Consider the following 9,134-nt stretch of genomic DNA (forward strand, 5'->3'; position numbering starts at 1 on the left):
ACCGAGTTGGTTTGTGGAAATTGAATATCTCTGTATTAGGTAACAACAACAACAACAACAACAACAACTACTACTACTACTACTACTACTACTACTACTACTACTACTACTACTGCTGCTGCTGCTGCTACTGCACCCTCACCGACACCACCGTATTTATTCGGATGCAACAATCAGAAGGCATGCATTAACACCATCTCCACCATCGATAACAAGAAGACCATCTCCGCCGCCACGAACCTCTACCACAACCACCACCACCACCACCACCACCGTATTTAGTGAATTACATCAAGAACAACATCAACAACAACTATATAATAATAATAATAATAATTATAATAATAATAATGAGTCGTGTACATCGACCGCTAGAGTTCAATTGGTGCCTATTGTATCGAATCCGAAGGGATGAAGCGCAAAGTTGACTTCGGCGTAATTTGAACTCAGAACGTAAAGACGGACGAAATGTGACAAACTATATATATGTGTATGTGCGTTGTTTTTGCCGAACCGCTAAGTTACGGGGACGTAAGCACACCAACATCGGTCGTCAAACGATGGGGGCAGACAAACACAGACACACAAATGCATACATATACATATATAGGACACACAGATACACACACACTCATACTCACACACGTATATATATATACGACGGGCTTCTTTCAGTTTCCGTCTGCCAAATCCACTCATAAGGCTTTGGTCGGCTCGAGGCTATAGTAGACGACACTTACCCAAGGTACCATACCGCGGGACTGAACCCGGAACTATGTGGTTGGGTGCTCAATGAACTGCGGAAATCAGAACGATGACTTGCTTATTCAATCTTTACACGTTGCGGTTAGCTCGAACGTGAATAGGCCAATCGCTGTTGTAGTTCAGCAGACCTGTGATCAAAAGTATTCCGTTTTGACAAGTAATATTCGTAGCCTCTTTAACATGGCTGTCCGTTCGAGCGGACTCTCCTGCGATTTTTTAACCCCAAGAGGACATCTCCTCTAGCTGGTTAACGATACACAACTGTATCCGATGAAATTACGAGCAGGGGAGCGAACCCCTATCATCTCCTAGCAACAGGACCAGTAGACCAGTCCTGGTTTGGGGCTATTTCTGCCACTTCTCAGGACTGGACAACTCGTCTGCTATACAATAATTAAAAAAATAAATAAATAACCAATGGTTTGCTGTAACACTTTCAAGTCCATAATAAACGTATTATAGAACAATCAATATAGTAAATGGCTATTGTAACACCTTGTGGTTCGTTTGTATTAAGTAATATTCAGAAAATTCTGCCGTGTCCAAATAGATTTTTTTTTTGTTTTTTACTTAATATCACATTTCTAATGATTCTCCGACAACAGGAATTTTGTTGTCTCCGACTGAAGGTCGTCCTGTTGAATGGTTTCTACGTAGATTATATTCAAACTCTGTTAGGGTACATAAAAACGTATTATTATATAAGTCCACCATTGTCCTCATAATCTTCACAAAGCTACTGCGACAAAAGAAGTAACAATTCTAATAATACGCTACGACAATGTACAAAATTGTCTTCAAACTTTGTATTCACATCTTAAATGTAACAGTACTTACTGAGTTACGTTCTTTGGTTAGTGATTAAATATTTGTGCGGAGGCCATGCTGGAGCACCTATCTATCAATTTAGTTTAGTGTTCCGTTAAGGTAAGATCGAGAAACAAGGTACTCAATCCAGTGAGAAATAAATATTTCATGTGCGCAGTTCCAGGATACGAACTACTAATAGTTAAGTTCTATATTTAAGAGATGAGGAATTATGTACATTATTCACATTATTTACATTTGACGGATATTTGTCCTCATCTTTGTTGTTGACACAACGTTTCGGCTGATATACCCTCCATCGAAAAATACCTTAGGAATGAGAACCCAGGTTCGATATTTCCCCCAAGACACCTGATGAAGGCTGGAGGGTATATCAACCGAAACGCTGTGTTAACAACAAACAAGATGAGGACAAATATCCGTCAAATGTAAATAATGTACTAATAGTTTCTTGTGAAAACACATGTCTAGGCAGGTTTTTATCCTATCACGCCCTGTGTCTCCACGAGCCTGGAGACTGCTTGGAGACACAAGGCATATTATAAAAACCTGCTTAGACACGTGTCTTCGCAGAAAGATACTATCAGTAACTCGTATCTTTACACTGACTACATTAAATGATATCTTCCTCTTCATACATTTAACTAGCTACACATCGTTCCTATCTTTTCTTATCTTATAATAATTCTGCTTGTCGTTGCGTTACTTAGCCCGTCGGTAACGCTTTCACGTGATTAGAGAAAAAAGAGGGAGGGAGAAGCGTCCATGATGTGAGGTAGAGGGAATGTAACTGTGACACTTTCACATGATTAGTTGAAGGGAAAGAGAAGAGAAAGAAAAAGGAGCGAGAAAAAGAAGATAAGGCGAAGAATGAGACAGAAAGCAGGAGAAAAAAAAAAGAGGGAGAGAGAAGTGAGGGAGAGAGAGAGGGAAGTGGTAAGGGAGATTGTATTGTGAAAAGTCTATTTTTTAAAACTGAACTAAATTTTTTTTTATATCACTTATCACTTAACGCATGCGCATAATTGCAATTCCGTGAAATTTCACGCTTATTTACGTGGCAAATATACAATTTAACTAAGGTTTGTATCATATGTACGAAATTGCTGGCCTTGTGCCAATATTTGAAGCCAATATTACCGCTATGTTCTGTGTTTATCTGAAGCAAGATTCTAAACCTTACACCAAAACTGAGATTTCATAAATTAACGAACTTCCTTAATAGCTAAAGTAGGTTTAGTAAAACGTCATCAAGTTTTTACGCAAAAGAGGTCCTTGGGTATTTTCGCTTCTAAACAATATATTGCTAAGTCATATATAAGCCATCAAAGCAGCTAAAATTCTTTCCGGAATTTTCGAAGTCATTCACATCAGATAAAATCTGGGTCATCCATGACGTCATTGTGTCGTTCGTAATTCAGAACGAGGCTGACTTAATTAAAGATGGCTTCTTAATATCGACACTAGAATTTAATATATGACACAATGGGGTGTCGAGAAGATATTGATTTTACACAAGGTCTGGTCTGATTATTAGGGACGAAATATAGGGAACACCCTATTCATTAAGTTCTTTCATTAATTTATTCGGAAATAACAAGTGTACAAGTCATAGAAAAAAAATGTCATTATGTCTAGATATTCTGCACAGTTGTGTGCATGTGTGTGAGGCGACTCGATTAAGAAGAAATAACAGCTAAATCTGCGTCAAATCACAAATTACTCTCTTAATAAAATGTCTGGTTTGATTGTGTAGTTGTCGATACATTGTGTCTGGTAAAAAGAAAAAAAGGTTGGTGCTGGAATGCTTTGGTGAATGGTATTGGGGAATAGAATTGACATCAGGTTATACAACAGTAACAGTAACAAGGGCAGCAGCAGCAGCAGCAGCAGCAGCAGCAACAACAACAACAACAGCTATTCATCAACTCAGTCGGTAAAGAGTTATTCTTGTTTAGGGTTGGGGTTTGTGATCAGAGTTAACAGCGTTTCATCACACACACACACACACACACACACACACACACACACACACACACACACATGCACACATACACAAACCACAAAAACCACAAAAAGGCCACAAAAACCAAGACAGGACGAGTATCTCAAATCATTTAGAATATTAAATTAGAGTATGGTGAATCTGAGGTAATTAATCAATTAGTTAATTATTGGATGTCTTACAGCTGTTTCTGCGATATTCCAAGTGATAGGTTAGCATCTTCATACACTAGGTATTCCATCATCAGAGACAAGGTGGGTATGAAGGTTCTAGGCAGGGAATTCACAGTTTATCAAGGAATAAAATAATAGAGAGAAGAATAAAGAGTAAAACGGTAGATAGAAGAATACAGAGAGGAGAATAAAGTTCACAGCTCATCTTCTTCCAGAGGGTATGGACGTTGGTCCGTACTTCCGTCAAGGTACAAGTCCTTAAGTATAATCACAAGTAAATCCAGGTAATATTTTGGCAGTATTTTGAATGTTGCGTTCTTTCAAGATTTGATCCTCAATACTTGATCTATTCCTTCAACATGAACGCAACTTTCAAAATACTTCCAAAATACTGCTGTAGGGACCCCAGCTATTCTTTTATTTTCCTGACAACCTCTGTAATTCCTAATTGATTAAAAGTATATGTATCAAAGGACCTCAGCCATTTTTACGGATGGGTTTGTACCAAGAAGGAACCATCGATGTACAAACCATCTGGCTGTTTTATCTTTAGAGTCGAAAATCTTTGCTTTGACTGACCGGCCTCTTCTATATTCCATTCTGTGTGTGCTTTAAGGGTAAACTTTAAAGGTACTTAAAGGATGACCTCCTCTATAAAATAATTCTTTTAAGACCGCTGAAGCTTTCTCGCACGACAGCAGAAGCGAAGTATATATAATGATACGGTCAACGGTGTGTATAACCAAATTTCCTGAAGCCATAACCGAGAAGTGTATGGACGTAGAAGACCTAAGTTTTCTGTCCGCGTCTATTTTAACCCTTTAAGGTCGGCTGAGGCTTTTCCGCAGAAGGTGAGTGTGGTCTATTGACACACTGCGAAATTGTGAAGAAGACGGGTGTATATAAGCCACATTTACGTTATAAACTATTTCATTGATTATCATCCATTTTCCCCCCATTTTTTTTGCGTCCCTCACGAAAAGACTTACTGTTTCTACCCGGCCTTAAAGCGTTAAAGACATGATAACGATACAAAAGTACAACTAATCATCAGGAACCTACATCATATACCCTATCCTGTCTTGTATTTTGTCAACACCTTATCCAGGTATATAAACATTAATTCTTTTAATAATAATGTGGAAAGATTTACGAAAGAGTTAATTTATTTTCACACATTGACTCAATTAAAATTCAAAGCTATCAAACGATTTCGGAATAGTTTAATATTTAATGGTGCTGCCTGTTAATTTAGTGGAGTGAATGTATAATTAATGAATATCTAACAGATATCTCTTTCTTGTGTATAACACGAATATTTCGTTGCAGCTAAACTCATGAGAGTTTAGACTATAAATAAAATTAAGCTGTAATGTCTAATCGTGAGAATTTTGTTGGTGAGTTAAATACTATAAGATATTGATGAAAACTGAAAGTAAAACAACAACAATAGCAATAATCTGCTGAACATGAAATATTTATAGAATCAAAATGTCACAGTACTTATATAGAGTTCCTTCAAAAATTTACTTAATTTTCCCAACTTATTGACACGTGTTGATGACTCAGCGTCTTTCATTTTGGTGACGCTCCAATATTTTGATGCTTACGTTGTCCCATATTTTTAGGAATAACGTTGTTCTGCTTTCCAAATACTGTCACATTTTGATGCTAACGATGTCCCATATACTAATACTTCCTTATATTGGTTTCAAATTTTGGCACAAGGCCAGCAACCGCGGCGAAGTGGGTAAGTCGATTACATCGACCTCAGTACATAACTGGTACTTATTTTATCCACCCCAAGATTATAAAAAGCAAAGTCGACCTCAGCGGAATTTGAACTCAGAACGTAACGGCGGACGAAATGCCGGGAAGCATTTCGCCCGGCGTGCTAACGATTCTTGTTTCTTTATTGCCCACAAGGGGCTAAACATAGAGGGGACAAACAAGGACAGACAAAGGGATTAAATCGATTACATCGACCCCAGTGCGTAACTGGTACTTATGAAAAGCAAAAGTCGACCTCAGTGGAATTTGAACTCAGAACGTGAGGAGACGAAATGTCGGCAAGCATTTCGCCCGGCGTGCTAACGTTTCTGCCAGCTCGCCGCCTTCTAACAGTTTCCGTCTACCAAATCCACTCACAAGGCTTTGGTCAGACCGAGGCTATAGTAGAAGTCACTTGACCAAGGTGTCACAGAGTTGTACTGAACCCGGAACCATGTGAATGGCAAGCAAACGTCTTACCGCCCAGCCATTCCTGCGTCTATTTATAATTCTCGTCTCGTTTCGCTGGAATTCAATATTTTTGTTATTTCTTTTTCTCTTTTCTTGTATTCTTTCAGTGGAATGATTCGAAGCGAGGTATTACAAGTGGGTTTGTGGTTTCTGGTTTCGCCGCTGGGGCATTTATCCTCAACCAAGCTATAACTGCCATTCTGAACCCAAACAACGACTCTCCTACATTAGAGAGTAGCAGTGGAGAAAGGTAAGGCAACTCAGCTTTATTTATTTTTAATGGAGTCATATATTATAATGGAGTCATATCTTATAATGGAGTCATATAATTATTGCAGCTTTTTTTCCATAAATTTTATTCAACAAAGCCGTAAGTAGGTATCACCCTGTCACATAGCTCCTTGTATAGTTTTCATTATGTTAAGATTTTAAATTGTTGTTTACAAATAGTTCCTAATTCTTAATATTTACATGAATAAAGTGGAGGCGCAATGGCCCAGTGGTTAGGGCAGCGGTCGGAGGATCGCGCTTTCGATTCCCAGACCGGACGTTGCGTGTGTTTATTGAGCGAAAACACCTGAGGCTCCGGCAGGAGGTGGTGGCGACCCCTGTTGTACTCTTTCGCCCCAACTTTCTCTCACTCTTTCTTCCTGTTTCTTGAGTAATGCTGCGATGGACAGGCGTATATATATATATATATATATATATATATATATATACACACAGGGTGGCCCAAAAGTAGGTTTATAGTTATTCAACTATCGCTTTCGCATTCATATTTTGACAGTTTAGATCTTAATTATAAAAAAAAATATAAAACCATTATTCTATGCTAATTCAGTTAATTGTAAGACAGAAATTTAAATGTTTTATGTACACATATATTTTTCTGTGTATGTGTATGAATGTATGCAGGTAAATATATATATGTATTATATATGTGTGTATATATTATATGTACATACGTGTGTGTGAGCGTGAGTGTGTGTGTATGTGTGTGTAAGTTTATATTCACCGATTCATGTATTTTTATTTAGATATTTCCAGCAAAATGATATCCTCGACCGTGTACCGGCCATCTTTTGGATGTTGGGCTCCGTTTATGCTTTCATGCAACTGATCGGAGTTTTGCTGCTAAAAAGACCGAAACTTAAAAAAAAGGTCAGTTCCTTTATTCGAAGAAACGGGCAAGAATTCTTAAGCTTCAAATATAACCTCTTCGTCTTTCTCTCTCCCCTCTCTTTCTCTTTCCTTCCTGTACCTCTCACTCTCTCCTCTACCTCTCTCCTCTACTTCTCTCCTTCTCTCTCTCCTCTTTCTTTCTCCCCTCTCTCCCACCCTCTCTAAATTCCTATATCTCCTCTCCCCTCTCTCCTTCCTTTCCCTTACCCTCTTTACCTCTTCTCCCCCTCTCCATCTTCTCCCTTCTCTCCCTCTTCTCCCCTCCTTCTCCTCTTTCCCTCCTATCCACTCTTTCCATTCTCTCCCCCTCTCCCTCTCTCCCTCTCTCCGAATCCTTCCTCTCCCTTCTTCTGGATACAAATGTTTCTATGAGTATGTGGTTATGAGATGTTTTGGCACAGCCGTTTTGGCGCTGCTTACTTGGCACGGCCCATTTGGTGTCGCTGATTCATCGCTGACTTACATCCTCTCATTCTTTCCTTCCTTCATTTTTTTCTATCTTTCTCTCTGTCTATGTGTGTGAGCATCTTGTTATGTTTGTTCGTACGAAGAAAGAGAAATTATTTATGGTAATCTTGTTAAATTAATAAGTTGTAATCGCTCTCTACCTCAAGGCGGTGATCTGGCAGAATCGTTAGCACGCCGGACAAAATACATAGCGACATTTCGTCCGTCTGTATGTGTATTAGTCAGCTATGTAGAAGAATGTCACAGACAGACGACAGAAATCAATAAACTAACTTAAATTGATGAAGTAATTAAAGACATCAGTTTTTGTTTAATAAGACTTAGTCAGAAGAGTGCGGGCGACATTGACAACCATTTTAAGGGACTCTTGACTGTCGGGAGGAAAGAAGGAAGATATATTTAGACAGAAAGCCTTTTATGATTAGAAATGCGGAGAGCTGGCAGAAACGTTAGCACGCCGGGCGAAATGCTTAGCAGTATTTCGTCTGCCGCTACGTTCTGAGTTCAAATTCCGCCGAGGTCGACTTTGCCTTTCATCCTTTCGGGGTCGATAAATTAAGTACCAGTTGCGTACTGGCGTAGATGTAATCGACTTAATCTCCTTGCCTGTCCTTGTTTGTCCCCTCTATGTTCAGCCCCCTGTGGGCAATAAAGAAATAAGAAAGTCTTTTATAATTACTTGTAATTGAATGGAATCCACTCAAAGTATCCAATGTTTCTCTAGCACCCAACAATAGAAACGGTTCCTGATAGATTTCCGAGCGGGTACTCTCTCTGGCCGACTCAATTTCATTCAAAAGGATAAGAAACAAATGCCTAAGGTACTGTACAGTGAGATTGAATCCAAAGTCAAGTTGTTGCAAAGCGAACAATTTAACCACACACATCTGCAATAGCTATTGTCCCAATTTCAGTAACTAGTTGTCAAAATATCGAATTGTATCGAAGTCCTGCATCGTCTTTCATTATTTCGGCAGTCGTACAAGTAATACAACAGAATTCACTGTCAATATTACACAATATTGTGATTGTATTTTGTTAAACAAAACAAAGGACAATAGAAGAGCAGTTGCTTACCATGCGTGGGGGCACGGCTAGCCGAACGGACAAGGTACTGTAATAAGACAACGAAAATAACGCTAGTTCGGTCGTCTATTTCTTCTTTTCTCTCTTTCCATGTATGTATGTATGAATGTATGTATGTATGTATGTATTTCAGGGTTTATAATATTGTGTATAGATAAATATATTAGTCCATTTAATTCTAACATGATTTGATTTTCAAACCTCATTTTCGTAAATTTTGTTATTTTTCTATATCAAATATTACATTGCAAGGCGGCGAGCTGGCAGGATCGTTAGCATGCCGAGCAAAATGCTTAGCGGCATATCGTCCGTCTTTACGCTCTAATTTAAAATTCCACCGAGGTTGACTTTACCTTTCGACCTTTAGGAATATATATATATATATA

The 9,134-nt window shown here is 38.6% G+C and overlaps 1 protein-coding gene across 1 annotated transcript in view; it reads left to right on the forward strand.

Annotated features, from left to right (window-relative positions):
* Positions 1-1,546: 1,546 nt before the first annotated feature.
* Positions 1,547-9,134, forward strand: part of LOC106872022 (uncharacterized) — a 23,113-nt gene continuing 15,525 nt past the window's right edge. Inside the window, exons 1-3 of the mRNA XM_052967693.1 lie at positions 1,547-1,618; positions 6,120-6,262; positions 7,050-7,173. Of these exons, the coding sequence (XP_052823653.1) occupies positions 1,547-1,618; positions 6,120-6,262; positions 7,050-7,173 (339 nt within the window). The remainder of the gene's footprint in view (positions 1,619-6,119; positions 6,263-7,049; positions 7,174-9,134) is intronic.

The sequence above is a fragment of the Octopus bimaculoides genome, chromosome 4 (assembly GCF_001194135.2).
Source record: "Octopus bimaculoides isolate UCB-OBI-ISO-001 chromosome 4, ASM119413v2, whole genome shotgun sequence".
Taxonomy (NCBI): Eukaryota; Metazoa; Mollusca; class Cephalopoda; order Octopoda; family Octopodidae; genus Octopus; species Octopus bimaculoides.